The sequence below is a fragment of the Scardinius erythrophthalmus genome (genome assembly GCF_964197995.2).
Source record: "Scardinius erythrophthalmus genome assembly, chromosome: 2".
Classification (NCBI taxonomy): domain Eukaryota; kingdom Metazoa; phylum Chordata; class Actinopteri; order Cypriniformes; family Leuciscidae; genus Scardinius; species Scardinius erythrophthalmus.
This window is the reverse complement of record NC_138222.1, coordinates 36,307,346-36,324,269: the sequence shown is the minus strand read 5'-3', so window position 1 is coordinate 36,324,269 and position 16,924 is coordinate 36,307,346. Positions and strand designations below refer to the sequence as shown.

The window sequence follows — 16,924 nt, the reverse complement described above, 5'->3', positions numbered from 1 at the left end:
AGTCGGAGCCTATACATATAGATACTAAAAGAGAGTAATATTTTTCTTTGTCTCTGCTCTTCTTCCTAGCCTGACTGTCACCTCCATCTCCACTTGCGCTGGGCTGACAACCCGTATGTATCTGGAACCGTCCACACTAAAGATTCTGCCCCAGGCCTCATAATGGGTGCAGGTCAGTCTCCATGACAACTATAACCCTTCAGTATTGTCACCATAGCGGTGAGGAGCCCAAAAACTCAAATCAAATGAAGCTCTGTACTCCTCAACTTTTCAATTACAAGAAATAATTATAGTCCAAATCCAAATCTGCACTGCAGCATGCTTAGGGAAATTATGATAGTGTGTACAAAGCAGACTATTTCTTCACATAAAAAAAAGGAAAGGAATGCTAAGAAGTGTTTTAGGGGGAAAATTTCAATGTGATGTACCATAAAAATAAATAAAAGAGAAACCTTGGTTTTGATCCGGTTTTCCCCATTTCTGAGTGCTGTGCAAAGCTGATGAGTCCACACTGAGGCACAAAAGGAGGCAGGCACAGGTATATGAAATATTTCCTCTTTATTGCCCCAGGGTTCATGGGGAATTGAAGAAGACAATACATTAATGTTCTTGATTCCAAGGCTAGAGCTGTTGCCAGTTTACAAGGTCAAAATGTATGTCTATTCCCCCAGGGCTAGAGACATGTACACACACACACACAAACACAGACAGTGTCACGCTGACTTATTCACTCTTGACTTATTTCACTTACTAACAAACATGAGTAGAGCCCTTCAGCCTCTGGATTTAAGAGTCATCAACACATTGCAGCTAGTTTTCACCATGTAAATGTATGTGTACATACACTGCAGAGACTGAGCACTGAGTCTCCAGATTTCTATTGCTATTATTGTGCACCCTCTCCGTAAAATGTTCAGCTCTAACTAGTTCTCAGCCTTTGATCCCCTGTAGCCTCCAGTTTTCTCACAGTTTCACTCTTTTTAAATGTAGCTCGCTCACGCTTACTCCTCCCTCTCTCTTAAAATCGAACAAAGTGAGGAAATTGCTGCTTTGCCTCAAGTTAAAAAGAAGAAAATTAAAGATTCTCTCTTTGTATTCATGTGAAGATATTCTGTGTGCATCTTCTCTTCAGGTAACCTTGGGTCTCAACTGGTTGAATATAAAGAAGAGATGTACATCACCTCAGACTGTGGCAAGACCTGGAGACAGGTGAGAATGAACACGGAGAAGAGACTAATGATCTGCAAAGATGTTTTACAACGATTATTCGGTCTCATAAAAATGCTTCATCATAGATTCTTCTGTGACTGTCACAAATCTTTAGATTTGCTCTTTGTATTCAGCACCCTCCAGATCTCTGTTCCTCTTGTTGTTCCCATTCTGCCCAATTTCATTTGACACCCTCTCATTTGCTGCCGTTTCACTGCTCAGTATGTGGCAGACTCATCTCTCTGTCTTAATGTCCTTTCAGTGATTTTCAGGATTGTTGCTGCCTCTCATTTGCTCGACTGCAGTTTTCTCTAACGACATTGAATCTTGATTCTGATATTTATTATGATGAACTTTTTTTTATTATTATTATTATTTCATTTTAACACTCTAGGTTTTCGAAGAAGAGCATCACATTCTCTATCTGGATCATGGCGGTGTCATTGTGGCCATTAAGGACACTTCAATCCCTTTAAAAATACTCAAGTAAGATCATTAGTTTCTGTAATGTATTGTCTGCATAAATGTAATCATTAGTAAGTGTAAACTAAACACAAATGTACCCAGTTGCGGACATGACAAAGACTGACAGAAGGACTTAGAAAAAGAGAAGAAGAGTAGTAGTAAACACTGAGTCAGACTAGTGTGAAAAACAAGAATTCAAGACTTTCCCTCCCTGGCTTTTGCTGACCTGATTGTGTTGGTAATCCTTTGAGTGAGTGCTTTAAGAAGCTCATTTGGCTTTGGAGGGCTCTTCAGACCACCCTGAGTTCTTGAGCAGCCTAAATCTCTTCCTCTGCAAAGGGTTGGTAAAAGCCAACCCTTAACCCATATAATATAAAGTGATTCACATGCTAGATGTCCAGTTCACCTTACTTCACAAATGTATGTAAAAGGGAAACCTATGAAGATCAAAGTGAAAATCATTACCATCTCTCACAAAAGCCTTGAAGCCTTTCATCGGCGTTGAGTCTTGGCAGTACAAACAACCGCCTCTGTCAGGAAAAGACTAAGAGCTTGTAGTGCTTATGCTGGCTTGTAGCCTTCAAACTGTCACGTTCACACTGAGAATCAACGGCAACTGAATGATATTTTTACATAACAGGATATTCACAATGTTTATAAAAGAGAGAAATGAATGATGCTTCGCGCTTATAATACATTTTAGAAGATTTTTTTTAAATGTGAAAACGGATCATTTTCATATTTGGTTAACAAATGTCTCACCTCAAAGCAGAGACTTATACAATAAGTCACATGATGTATGATATAATATACAACTCTCTTATATGAGTGATCTATACTGCTGATACAACATCACATCAAACATTTTTGTCTTAGATTCAGCATAGATGAAGGACAAACGTGGAGCGTCCACAACTTCACCAGCACATCAGTGTTTGTGGATGGACTTTTGAGTGAACCTGGAGATGAGACACTGGTTATGACGTGAGTATGTCCTCTGAAAATTGAACTGATTATTAGTCCACCTTAAAGGGATAGTTCACCCAAAACTGAAGATTCTGTCATCATTTACTCACCCTCGTGTTGTTTCAAACCTCTATGACTTCTGTGGAACATAAAAAAAGATATTTTGAGGAGTGTTTTGGGGTCCTGTATTGTTTTGGACCCCATTGGCTTTAATTGTATGGACAAAAATAGCCATACAGTTTCGGAACAATATGAGGGTGAGTAAATCTTATTTTTTGGGTGAACTATCCATTTAGGACTGTTTTATCCTGTGTTGGTTTTATGGCCCTTAGGACCAAATATAGATTTTTCAGTCATTTTGTTTGTGCTGTTTGAGCATGATCCCGACCTAAAGGTCAGGCCTTTAGTCCATCAAAATTCCTTGCAGAACTTAATTTAACTGACGGAAGTAGATTTATAAATTTAGACACAGCCCATACTTATGGTAAAGCAAAATGTAGAATTTCTTCTGTCTCAGATATGAGTGCTATGCCAGATGATCAAAGCATTTTTACTCGTTCATGACACCCGTGCACTGATTTCTCAAAAACACAGATACAGGGTTCATCCTTGTGGTGGTGAACAGTGCTTTATTTGGGATTAAGTGGAGAGCATCTTCCCATAGACGCCAAACAGCAGGTGGTCTCTGTATTATAAAGAGGCTTCGCTTTTGATAAAGGCAATGTGAGATTCAATGTCCTCAATTAAAGAGGCCCCTGCTCATTAGTAACACGCTGCTGATGAGCGAAACCATGTTTCTGTCCACTCGTTTGCTCCATTCCCAAGATGTGTAATTGTGTAATTTGTGACTTGAAATCAAGGTTACACTCCAATAGTCTCATTTTTTGGTGAAAGGGATGAATGGCCTTTATTTCAACATTTGCGGTTTAAAGGATAATCAGATGTTTATAGATGGAGGGATGGATTATTGGACGGGCGAAGGATTATGTTTATTTATGTTTACTGTTGTGGACAGGGTATTTGGCCACATAAGTTACCGTTCGGATTGGGAGCTGGTGAAGGTGGATTTCCGTCAGTCGTTTCCCAGACAGTGCACAGAAGCTGATTATGACTCATGGAAACTCACTGACCTACAGGTAACATCAGGCTGTTTTCTCTAGTTACGGCATGCTCAAAAACGCTAGAAGTTGAATCAGAGTGCTGTCTGTACAACTCATTTAAACTAATGAGAAGAAATAATAAGAAAAGATATGAAGACCATTTAAACAAAACAAAATAATAATAAGAAAAGACATATCTACAGCAACAAAAGCAAAGGAAATATGATTTTTATTTGTGAATCAATTTACCACTTTGGTAACACTTTACAATAATGTCCCATTAGTATTAACTAACATTAACCAACATTTTTTACAGGATTTAATCTTTGTTAATGTTATTTAATCAAAATAAAACTTTTCATTGTTAGTTCATGTTAGCTCAGGTCCATTAAATAATATTAACAGATAACATCTTTTTTTTTAAATGTATTTGTAAATGTTGAAACATTGACTAAGATGAATTAATGCTTAAGAAGTATTTTTCATTGTTAGGTCATGTAGTTTACTCATGTTAACCAAATCAACTTTATTGTAAAGTGTTACCACTACTTTTCAAATGGAAATGCATGACACGTCTTCTCCTACAGGGAGAGAAATGCATCATGGGCCAGGAACGATTGTACAGGAGGAGGAAAGAGACATCGTTCTGCATTAAAGGGAAGAGCTATACATCAGCTCTAACAGCTAAACCTTGCCAGTGCTCAGAGAAAGACTTTGCCTGGTACGAAACAAAGTGATAACCTTTTCAAGCCAATTGCAAATATACACATACGTCTTTGATGTAACAAGACACTCTTTACTTCACTTTCAAACCCCAGTGCAGTGAATTGTGCATTTAGATCTGGGGCTAAAAATAGAGCTTTACGTGCCTCTGTGTGTTCTCAGCGACTACGGCTTTGAGCGAGCTCCCAGCCTCAGGTTAGAGGGGGATCGCTGCTATCCTGACTTCTGGCATGATCCTGACGCTCCACCTGAAAGCTGCCATTTAGGACACAGCTATAAGTCCAGCACAGGGTAATACACACACACACACACACACACACACACACACACACACACACACACACACACACACACACACACTGCAGAGTGTTAGACAATGTAGGGTAAAATCACCACACCTATTGAATATGTCAGAAAACACCCACTCATTCATGCCATAGACACTTTATATGAACACACCTTTTTTCTTTTTCTTTATTCAGACAGCCAGATAAGATCAGTATCACATCCACATATGTTTTGAAATCAGATCAGATTTCAAGTACTGTTTTACATCACATATGTAAATGTCATAGTGGACGATATTTACCAGGAACTGTCCCCACGTTCATTTTTCACCATATCTGCTTGTTAAGTCGTGACTTATTGAATACTGTTTCTGGGTATTCAATAGGTTCTATTTTGTTTCAAGTGAGAATACTCAACAACAGCCATTTATGAGCACTATTTATTTATAACACATCTTTAAAAAAATAAATGTAAAAAAACTCACAGTTTACACTACAGATTCTGGACAGATGAATCGCTGTCTGACCAACTGAGATTTCGATATGGAGGTAAAGGTTCGGATCGTGACGTTTTGGTAGTATTACAGCACACCGTGTGTGTATATTAGCTCTATTTGTGGACTTATTTTGGCATTTGATAAAGCGGTTGGATCCACAAATGTGTCACGTCAGGCTTAACATCCGTATAGCAAACTATGTGATGATTAGCTTACTATGTGAATAGTGAATGAGTGAACAGTTCGGTGGTTTTGCAATGAACGTGTTACTTATGTTGTCTCATGCTTTGTGAACACTTAAGATGGACAGAGCAGAGGCAACATTTTCAGTTTCCATACTGACAGATACTCTCAATTATGACACTATTACTATAGCAACCAAAGCAGATATGCTGTATAGAGTACTGACTAGATTGAACAAACAGATCAGATTTCATTGCTTGCAAAATGATTTGTCGAAAAGATTCGATTTGTAAACCAAATCAGATTTGTGTCCATCAAATCCATACTGAGCTGTGTTAAGTAGAGCAGAACCTCATTCAGAAAAACCTCAGCTGTTTTTCTATGTTTCTGAACCAAGACATTTCTGAACATATTATACGGATGTTTTAGCCACCTCTTAGTTCGGTTATTTAGGAATGTATTGTGCCTTTTCCACAACTCTTCATTATAACTAAGAGTTTAAATCCAGGCAGCAACACTACAAGGATTTGTCAGTTTAAGGCAAGTAAAAGCAAGTCAAGGCTAACATGTTTTGTGTTGTCTGTTGAAGTTACCGGAAGGTCATCGCTAATGTTTGTGAGGGTGGCTTGAATAGAGAACAGAGCGCAAAGCAGCATTCCTGTCCTCTGCTGCCCCCTAAAGGCCTGCAGCTGGGCATCAAAGGACAGATGTTGGCCGTGGCACCTGGTGATGACATCACCTTTATAGTGCATCAGGAACAGGTGAAGTGCATGGATTATTTACACTACTTGATTGCTAAAATGTTAGACAACTGGAATGATATAAATATATTAGATTCCGTGTGCTAAAGATTTACAGGCAAATAAAAACACTGCTAATTTTAGGCATCTTTAACATTGATTTGTTTCACTGTATTTCCCTCCTCAGGGTGACACCACCAGCACCAGATATCAGGTAGATTTAATGGATGGGGTCAGGGCTATATATGAAAACCTGACTGTCATCGACGAACCCATTCAGCACCGTTATGAGAAGCCAGGTGTTTACCGTGTGAATGTGAAGGCTGAAAACTCTGCTGGACACGACCAAGCCTCACTTTACATTCAGGTCACAGGTCAGTGAAATATTCAGATTTGAGTGAGAGTGAACTTTTGGAACATAATGGTTAGTATTATCTATAATACTGTGAGATTGAAAGGGTTTTACTGAGTCATAACCAATAATCAGGCCCACATAAAAAACCTGAACAAAAAGAACTCCAAAGAAAACTAATTTCAATATGGACGCTCATTATTTACAAAGTTGTACGCACACCTTACACCATATATAAAGTTTGTATATCTCAATACCTGAAAAATAGACTTTTGATTTTTTATTTATCTCTGTTTTGTCCTCACTTTTCGCTTCAGCTCCTCTACAGGATGTCCATCTGGAGGTGGTCCCGATCGCTGGCAGAAATCAAGAAGTAAATCTCACAGCTATAGTGCTGCCCACTGAGGCAAACCTTACCGTGTTTTACTGGTGGATTGGAGATAACCTACAGGTACTCTGTGGTCATTTATAACTATACACATATTAATATATGTTTTTACGGCGCTGCTTTAAATGCTTCCTATTGCAGACGCTCATTTTCACAATGCTCACGTTTCAGTTTCATTTGTTTTTCTGTTTTATTATAGCTGTTTGTGTGTTTATTTTTTAAGTATTAAAGTCATTGTGCGGACTTTAACAAAAACAATAAGAAAACATTTTTTAGATGCTTATGCTTGAAGATTCAGGTGTGGCTGTTGAAGTGTTGCCTTTATACAAAACGTGTCTTTCCCCTCGACAGCCAAAGCTGACACTGGAGAACAGCCTGATTACAAGGTTCTCTGAGGAGGGCGAAGTTCCTGTGACAGTTCAGGCTTCTAATGGTCGCTCCATGGTGCAGGACAGCAAGACTGTCATTGTTTACGGTAAGATAAAACATCCCATGAAGGTGTTCAGCATCAGGGGATCAGGGGCGGACTGGTGGGCTGCTGGGCAATGAGGGCCACAACTGCTGCTATACAAATATATATATATATATATATAGAATGAATGATAGTTACGTATCCTTCCCTTCAGCCCAGGCCTGGCCTACACGGCCAAATTTTTGTAATTTCTATGAATTGATATCCAGTTCAATCATATCATGTTTAGACCCAGTGCATTGGTCTAACACTGCTCGTCAAAATTTTTGAGCTGCCCAATCAAATCAAAGGAGGCAGGGTTGACTGTATTAGAATAAAAGTATTATTTGTAAATAGTTCAAATGCATTATTCTATAATAAATAAGGACTATTTTATTTTATTATTACTATTATTATTATTGTATTATTTGAACAAGGAAACATCTAGTGTCTTCTTTCAGAAAAGACCATGGTTCAGTAAATACAAACATTTTATTTTTGTCCAGGCATGTCCATGTCTGGTCTGTGCTTAAAAAGAAGCAGCCAATTAAAGGGACAGTTCACCTAAAAATAAAAACTCTTTCATCATTTACTCACCCTTACTTCATTCCAAACTCATTTGGTCCAGTTTTTCACAAAACATAACAGAAGAATGTTTACACGGTGTTCCACAAAAGGAAAGCATGGTCTGTCAAGCTCCAAAAAGGACAAATAATACAACCACTAAAAGCACCATGAAGGCAGTCCACATGGCTCCTGTGCAACATTCAAATTATTTGATGGACTCATTTTGGTATAGTTAATCATTGGTGATAATTAACTGAACTGTGTAAAAACTATTTTAAATTCTATTTGCCTGGTAGCACTAAGAAAGACTATACAAATTATAACTTGTATGGCATAAGTATGCCAGTTGTTCATTACTGTAAGTGATGAGCACAAAAAGCAAAAATAGCATTTATATTATTGTGTTGTGTTTTTATGTTAGTAAGTGATGTTAAATTGCTCTAAACATTGTGTACCGGTGTGTTGTGAAACGGGGACAGAAAGTCCAGGACCAATTTTTGAACCCCAGTCTGCCCAGTATGTGTGATGAATAATCCAAAACCACAAGGATTTTGTGACAACCACAGATAGTAAATGATTAACTACACACATACACCCTAAGATAACCATCATTCAGAGGAACAATATATCAATACTACAGAGTTTGAAACAGATTGAGAACAATCAATGTACTGGTACTGTTTCATTTCTTGATTTGTGTGACATTTAAAATCTTTCTAAACCATATTTCTTTCTTGTTAAATAGAAATAAAATATTCATGTGATTCCCGAGCTGGATTGAATATTTATGAGTGTGGTGTGATAGGATGAGGTCATGCTTGGAAAGCAGAAATGACAGTCTTCCTCAGAGACAATGTTCAGCTTGAATGCAGAATGAAGAACTGTTGTGCACAACTGTGTCACTTCACTGGTTCATATTGTTTGTCCTCAAACTCAAATTGAACGTGTTGGGTTACGTAATTTAATAAATTAAGTTGGATGACATTGCAACCTAAATGTCTGTAGACAAATGACTTAGCTGTAAAATTTTCAATGCTTTTTTTTTTTAGATCACATCTTTTTAACTGGTTATGCGATTCTTTTTTACAGAATGTTTTTCGGGTCAGATGAAAAATCATCCAAAAATGTCAATTATGTCATTATTTATCTACTTAAACACCTTCATGTCATTCCAAACCCATTTGCTTTCCTTTGCTATAGTAACAAAAAAAAAATGTTGTGTGTAAGAGCCTGACTGATTGACAGTGAGAATACAGTATAGAATATATATAAATCTTCTGGGTGTTTTTGAACATATCAGAACCCTGTTTGTTAAAATAAAACTGTTGTTGTATGGCAAGATTCTTCAAAAAATGTTTGTGTTCCACTGAAAAAAATAACAGCATTTGCGTTTGGAACGACATGAGGGTGAGTAAATTAAAAATTGATTTTCTTGGTTAAACAATTCCTAACTGATTTTGAAACTGTTGCTGTGCTGTTTTTCTAGTCTTAACATAGAACCTGTCCTTTGTTTTTGATTGACAGCACATTTTTAGTTGCCATGATTCATAAAACATCTCTTAAAAACATCTCTTACTTTATACAGCCTGATTTTTTTTATTTTTTTTAACTGCAGTATTAACTTTTAATGTTCATCATGACACCTTAAACGTCTCTCTTCAGATCATTTCCAGGTCATCCCATTGAGTTTCAGTCGCAATTTGGACCGCTTTAACCCAAACATCCCTGAATGGAGACAAGATGTGGGACAAGTCGTAACCACGATTCTTGCTAAGGTTCTCGCTTCAGTCATTAACATACACATACACACACATTAGAGCTCTGTTTGTTTTTTATGTAAAACATTTTACATTGTACTCATCATATCGAACTCTTTGTCTAATAGCTCACAGGGGTTCCTCAGGACTCTTTGGTTACCATGGTAAAGCCTGGTCTTCCCACCACTGCAGACCTGTATGTTCTTCCTCCAGTCAGCACACCAGTGAAGAGGAGTGTGTTTGTGGATAAGGTAGGTGTTTTATGAAGAAGCCACTCGAATGAGAAGAGATAGATGCTCATTCAACAAAACATTAGTCCAGCAATAGAATTGTTGATACGGTGGCCTAAAATGGATATCCGCAACTTGTCAGAGCCTGGAGATACTATCAGGAATAAACATGATATAGAGTTTATTGAATCGAATGTAAACAGAGAGAACATTTTGATCTTAAAACTGTAGTCGGAAATTTTAAGATTAGCATTAGCTAAGATTAATAAATGCTGTAGAAGTACAGGGTGGGCCATGTATATGGATACACCGTAATAACATGGGAATGGTTGAAAACAAAAAGTCCGAAACTTTGTTTCCGAAAACATCGGAAACAAAAGTCCTGTTTGTGGCACATTAGTATATGTCATGGTCACCACCCATCTTGAGGAGTTTGCCCCCTCACATATTCTAATGTGCCACAAACAGGACTTTAATATCACCAACCATTCCCATGTTATTACGGTGTATCCATATAAATGGCCCACCCTGTATTGTTCGTTCTTATTCATGTTAAGTAATGTAGTTATCTAATGTTAACATATGAAACCTGATTGTAAAGTGTTACCAGTCATGAGTATTGAAGTGATGTTTGTTAGTATTAAACTTGTGTGTGTATTCTTCATTTCTGTAGCGTGTTCCCACCATAAAGCAGGTTCTGAGTGAGAACAATGTGAGCTTCATTGTGAGAGGAGGGTTACGAGTGTTGGTGACTCTGGCGGCCTCCGATTCAGGTGAGCAAAATAAAACAGATTCCACAACCTTCAACAACCAAGAGTCACTTAATAATTATAGTTTTACAGCAAGCCCTTCATCAATAATTACTAAAGCATACAATGTATTTCTAAGGACCTATAACTAGTGAAGTGTCTGCCAGCACAACAGAGACTGGTGCGTCACATTTACCTCTCGCTTTTAGAAGTGTCCTCTTCACTTTAAGATTATTGTCTTGCTAATGCAGAGTTAGAAAATAAAAGGGAAAATAATGGAATAATGTCTTGCTTCTGTTCTGTTTTCTGGTCTAGTCTTTACGTTGAGTTGACTTCATTTACTCTTTATGCATGCTTCTGTTGGCTTGCATTTCTGTTTGAGTTTTGAGCTTGTCAAAGTCACAGTGCTTCTTAATTTTAATAACACATGCATGTTTGAGTATTGTTTTTTTGTAAACTTTCCTTTAAAGATTTTTTGGTAATTTTGTTGTTGTTGATGTTGTCTGTATCACAGCCACACAAATGGCTTCATCCACACAAGGTGTGTACATTTGTGTGTGATTTGTGTGATTTTGGTTCTGATTTTGAATTGGTTTTATTTGTTTGTTTGTTTTTGAAGTGTTTGGTAAGTTTATAATAAGTGAGTCAGGTGACGATTTAAAGGATAGTTCACCCAAAAACGAGATTTCTCTCATCAAGCGTAAACTGTGCCTTTAAAGTGGTAAAAATGGGTATGAAATGAATGAGAAATGTGAGCAAGGGTTTGATAATGCTATATATGCTGATGACTGAAGCTGGTCTCCTGCAGGTTCTCGTCTGGCTGCTGCAGGTCCAGGTGTTTGGGCTCTCGCTGTCTTTCTCCTCATAAGCCTGATCTCTGCTGCAGCATTCATACTCTTCAAGTTTAAAAGGTTTGGCAGTTACTTCAGTTTTTTTTATATTCATAAAATACAATTCATTTACATTTTGAAAATGCTACAATTTTGAAAAGTATAGGCTATTTCACATATTTAGACAACTTTCCTGTCATTGCTGACGTGGGTTATTAGGACAAACATTTTATTTACTCAATAAATCCAATTTCCAAATGAATGGAGTGAATACAGCTGATATAACTTCATATCAGAGCTGTCTGTTTTGTAGGTATAACATGCACACACCCATTGTGTCTTGCTGCCCATCACTGAATTGCATGCTACACACATGCACAACCACATCCACAATGTTTTTTAGAGAAGCTTTAATCTTTCAGTTTCACTGTCCTGTCATACCCCATCACAGAAGAATGCATGCTCAGTCCCCCTGTCTAATTGACAGCCAGCTTATATAACAGAACATGAACTACAAAACTGTGACAGGAAAAACTACAAAAACCATGGTTCCTTGCTGAGGCCAGAGGAGAGCAGCCTAACGCGTCCCTGGCTGCGTTTCAGAAAACTGCCAGGGCGAAACGTCTACGCCCAGATGCGCAATGAGAAGGAGCAGGAAATGACCAGCCCTGTCAATCACAGTGAGGACACGCAGAATATCATTCAAGGCGAGGAGTTCATTGATGACGACCTTGACTCGCAGACACTAGGTAACACTGGAGGTAGAAGCAAATTCACAGTTACCCTAGACTAACCAGTCATTACTAACAAGAAAGGAGAAGTTGTGATCAGTCTAACATCAGTTATTCAGAAATGATGCCATTATTTGTTTTTTGTTTTGGATAACATTTCACAATAAGGTTCAATTTGTTCATATTAGGTAATGCATCAGGTATCATGGACTATACATTTAAAGCATTTATTAATTTACGTGAATGTTTATTTATATACAATTATTATTGTTCATTGTTAACTCATGTTCATTCATAATACACTAATGTTAAACGGAAAGCTTAAAAATATTGTATTGAATATGAAGAACTATTTTTATGTATATGTAGAAATTAACAATAACCAATATTCACAGTTCTTAATACATTGACAAATGTTATGAAATGTAACCTCATTGTAAAGGATTGGGTAAAGAGGCTTTATCACTTTTACCCAACATAAAAATTCATATTTTAATATTAAAAAAAGAATTATGCATATCATTACTATTTATCACATTGCTGGATTAAAATCTACACAACCCAAAAAGACTCAATTATAATTGATCCAGTATAATCTGTAGGTATTGTTATTAAATGTGTTACATTGTTCAACAACCTTGAGTGCATTTTTTTTTTTTTTTTTTCACCTGCTGTTTTAACAAGACCTGTTTCTGATGTTCTTGTTGCCAGGCAACCACTCAGGGGTGGTGTTGAGCATAAACTCAAGGGAGCTGCACAGTTACCTGACCAGCTGATGACCAATGTGGAGGTGCCAGTGATGAGCACAATAGACTATGCCTTCCTGTTCTCTCCAGATCTGACCCTTCAGAAGAGAGAGAGCAGAGACACACCTGCACCAAACCTTCTCCTCCTCCTCCTCTCTCTATCTTCTCTCTGTCTTTTCCAGCCTCCGTTCCCTCATTCCAGAAGGTGGATTTTGTAGCCTTCTGCTGATGACCACGTACGCTCACATATATTTCCTGTCTGTCTCTCATTTGCTCTTATCACGGGAGCACTTACTTATGCCCAGGGAGAAACTCGTTGACAAATGCTTTATTTTCCATCTTTTTCACTGGCTTGTTTTGTGTCCTCTCCTGTGTTTTTTCTTTCGTTCCAATTAGTGTTTTTTGACTCTCTCAGGCCACTGAGTTGTCGTGGTCACTGTAAAACTCAGATGAGACTGAAAGGTGAGTGAAGGCCGAGCAGATGTGCTGCAGATGTGCTGCGATGCACATAGAGCAGGATATGATACACATTTAATTCAGGGGAAGCAACGTTTGTTAGATATAGCCAAAGGGACACTTAAGATATTCTCCATCACCTTCTTTTTATTCTGTTGTAAACATTTTTTAAAGAACTTTTAGTTGAACCCATCACTTTTCATATGCAATAACACATCTTTTGCTTTAATTAATAACAAAATATATTATTTTGCCCTGTGTCGTGGATATGCTATGCAGTAAAGTAATTTTTGTCTGTGTCTCATCTGATTCTGCAACATGTTAGTCATACATCATTAATAGCTATGGTCAAATTAGTCATTGTGATGATGAACGATAACTGATTACTTTGCCCAAGAAATGCAGACATACATGTTTTGCCCTTTTTAGCAAGCAAGTAATGTCTAGAATTATGTCTAAAAGGCAGGTGCGAGAAATGAGATTCCAGTTACTGCCGAATCAGCACAGCTAGAATCTTGGTGTTTCTGGGAAAACCTGCACCAATTATCAGGGTCGGCGCTTACGTTTACAAGGCCCAGGGCTGCATCCGAAATCACATTCTTCCCTACTATATAGTAGGTGAAAAACAGTACGTGACAAAATAGGTATGTCCGACTTCACAGTACTAAAAGATAAAGGAAAAAGTACCCAGATTACCTACTACTTCCAACGAGATTGGCCCTGTCCCAAATGGCACACTTCATATGTACTTTCAGTCTTGTGGACTGACAATGGCTGCCACGTGCGTGCGTCCGTTAAATCCACGAGACCGTAGTGTGTCCCATTTGTCATTTTAGGTCTCAGAAGTGTGCTCGCGAGCGCCCCTTTGCGGTTGATTTGTGGCCTTGATGCGCACTTTTGTCGAGCCCGCACTGAAGCGAGCTCCGCGGTAGACTTCTTCCCGACAGTCAAAGCAGCGCTACGTCACAAAAGTGCAGACTCAGAGGAAGACCATGAGTGTTTAGGGTGCCATTCTGAAATGTGCAAATGATTGACACTTTACATGAGGCCACGGGAGAGGATTTGTGAATGGCAGTGAAGTGGTCACATGATACCTTGGCAGGATGGCGGATGTAGTACGTCCGGATTACACTCATACTACATTGAACGTACTTTTTTAGCAACAGGAAAATAAGAACCTACTCAGTTGAGCACGCAATTTCGGACGCAGCCCATGACATCTTTTTTGTGGGTGTCCCTACGATAGGGCCCGGGACATTGCCTCTGGAAATAGTCAGTTTGCCCCGGAGGCCTATTCCTGTCTGTTTTCTCCAAGAACTGCAGTGCCAAATATTCATCCTTTTAGATTATAGTCCATCTTCTAAGGCATCTTCACTGCATAATGAAACATTATCCCCTAAAAAAAAATCAAATCCCATTGTTCATCGTTGAAATCCTTTGTGAACGCTAGTTAAATTCATATGCTTGTTTATTTATTGGATTTTACATTTCCTCTAGCATCAGCCATCGGATCTTGACAGGGAGTCAACAACACAGGATGATTCACGGCGTAGCGTGCGCTACCTGTCAGGTGTATTGTGTGTATAAGCCTATATTAGGCGTAGAAGGAAGGACACAGTTACGTTCCCTATCGTTTGGCTTGTATATATAACAAAGTGTACATAGATCCTTCTGTATATAGCCCCTCCTAAATATGACACTTTCAATAGACCAAAATGTGCACTGTTTTCTCCCAAATGCCTCGCACTGGGTTTTCTTGAATTCAGGAGTTCTACGTGGACGTGAAATGATCACTTCTGCATCTTTGTCTTTATTCGGCGTTGTTTACTGAAGGGTATTCTTAATATTTCACATCTATATCTATAACATTCACACTCACACGACTAAAGAACTGTGTGAAAAGTGGTGCGCTCCGTCTGTGTGCATACTGATTTTGTTTCGTCATTTCAAGGGTTCAGCTATTTAAATCAAGGTGTCTGTCTGAACGGACAGTTTGTTGGAATCACTAGTGTTTTATGGATTAGGGTCTCTCACTTGCACTAATCACAGTTAATGGCTTGTACAGTGTTGTTCAGGTGGGTTCAGGGAACACGTCATTTTCAACTGAGAAAGACGCTGTGCATCTTACATCACACTACATCAGAGAGAATCAGTTCGGGAAGTCCTGACCAAATATGAATATGATGTGCAGGTTCACTGTCTCTTTAATACATTCTGTTTGGAGATTGAGCAGCCTATATTTTTCCAAGTTTGATTCAAACATTGACAATGTTTATGACGGTCTTGGGTCAATGGATTCTCTTAGCATAAACCAAAAAGACAGCATCTCTACACTGATCAGTTTATGTATATCAATTTCACAAGCTTGTTCATTTCTACACAATGCAAATGGTGTGGACTTATTGCACCAGAAGCTGAACTGTCTTTTTTAGCCTGTGTATGAAAAGTTATTTAGTGGCGTCTGGTGTGTCATCTATCATGAAGTGAAAATCATTGCTTGACTGTTATTGGAGAAACATCTCTTATTCAGAGATGTTTCTGCATCAGTTTAGCTTTAGGAATGGCACTCTCCAGCAACAAGGACACTTCATAAATGCACACCAGGATCCTTTCTGAAATTAAGACTCAAGTGTGGTGGAGAGACACAGTTGAACTGATTCTGTATTTTGTTCAATTTCATTTGTTCTTGTTCCTTTATAATGTAAATGTTTTTGACTCCACTGCAACAAGTGAAAAGCACTTAATCAGCGTGTCTGAATACAAACACACTAACTGTAAAGATTTGTTTTGTTAGTTTGAGCTGTTTAATAAAGTTTTAACATTATTCATTAAGCTGATACCTGTTTTTTTTTTCAGTCTATGGATTGAAACGTACATATATACAACCTTTGATGTTGATGCCTCCAACTTCAATTTATTTTATTATTATTTTTTATTAGTTTACGCATTTCAATTCCAGCAGTGAATAAAGAACAAAACAGTTGAATACAATGCAGTTTGGTAATTTTTATTTTTTTAAGAACCAAATATGAAGCATGTTAAATTAAACCAAATATGTAATGAGAATTTCTAAACAGCTTTAAATATTGTAACGACAGGTTCTCAGTACTGTAATCTGTAAGGCACTTTTAAGACTTGCAAACCCTGAGGTCAGATTATTCTACTGAATTAAAGTGTTAAGATTTCTGCAGATGCATGGACCTTTTCTGTCGTTTACTTTTTCTTCTGTGTTACATGCAGGTACACTCTACTTGAACTTCATAGTGCACATATTTGAACATAAGCAATTTATTTCACAGTACATGCACTTGCGTGTACTTACAGTGTACTTACCTAAGAACTGGTTAATATAAGGTAACTACATGGGTTAAGGTTAGGTGTAGGGGTAGGTTCAGGGTTAGTACCTAGTTAATACCCCTGTTATTGCAATTACTATAATAAGTACATAGTATGTACATGGGGAACAGGACTGTAAAATAAAGTGCTACCGAGGTTCT

The 16,924-nt window shown here is 37.9% G+C and overlaps 1 protein-coding gene across 4 annotated transcripts in view; it reads left to right on the top strand.

The window, feature by feature from the left end:
• sorcs2 (sortilin-related VPS10 domain containing receptor 2) overlaps positions 1–16,257 on the top strand; it is a 212,561-nt gene extending 196,304 nt beyond the window's left edge. Inside the window, exons 11-27 of one of the 4 annotated variants that reach the window (XM_081358435.1) lie at positions 70–172; positions 1,133–1,209; positions 1,604–1,695; positions 2,551–2,658; positions 3,656–3,776; positions 4,328–4,461; positions 4,626–4,754; positions 6,020–6,191; positions 6,358–6,544; positions 6,840–6,973; positions 7,262–7,385; positions 9,591–9,703; positions 9,814–9,936; positions 10,589–10,688; positions 11,473–11,575; positions 12,098–12,243; positions 12,937–16,257. In XM_081358435.1, coding sequence (XP_081214561.1) covers positions 70–172; positions 1,133–1,209; positions 1,604–1,695; positions 2,551–2,658; positions 3,656–3,776; positions 4,328–4,461; positions 4,626–4,754; positions 6,020–6,191; positions 6,358–6,544; positions 6,840–6,973; positions 7,262–7,385; positions 9,591–9,703; positions 9,814–9,936; positions 10,589–10,688; positions 11,473–11,575; positions 12,098–12,243; positions 12,937–13,001 — 2,031 coding nt within the window. In that variant the 3' untranslated portion in view covers positions 13,002–16,257. Of the gene's footprint in view, positions 1–69; positions 173–1,132; positions 1,210–1,603; positions 1,696–2,550; positions 2,659–3,655; positions 3,777–4,327; positions 4,462–4,625; positions 4,755–6,019; positions 6,192–6,357; positions 6,545–6,839; positions 6,974–7,261; positions 7,386–9,590; positions 9,704–9,813; positions 9,937–10,588; positions 10,689–11,472; positions 11,576–12,022; positions 12,256–12,936 lie in introns of all 4 variants that reach the window. The other 3 variants (XM_081358434.1, XM_081358433.1, XM_081358432.1) reach the window with 3 other exon arrangements.
• Positions 16,258–16,924: the final 667 nt, after the last annotated feature.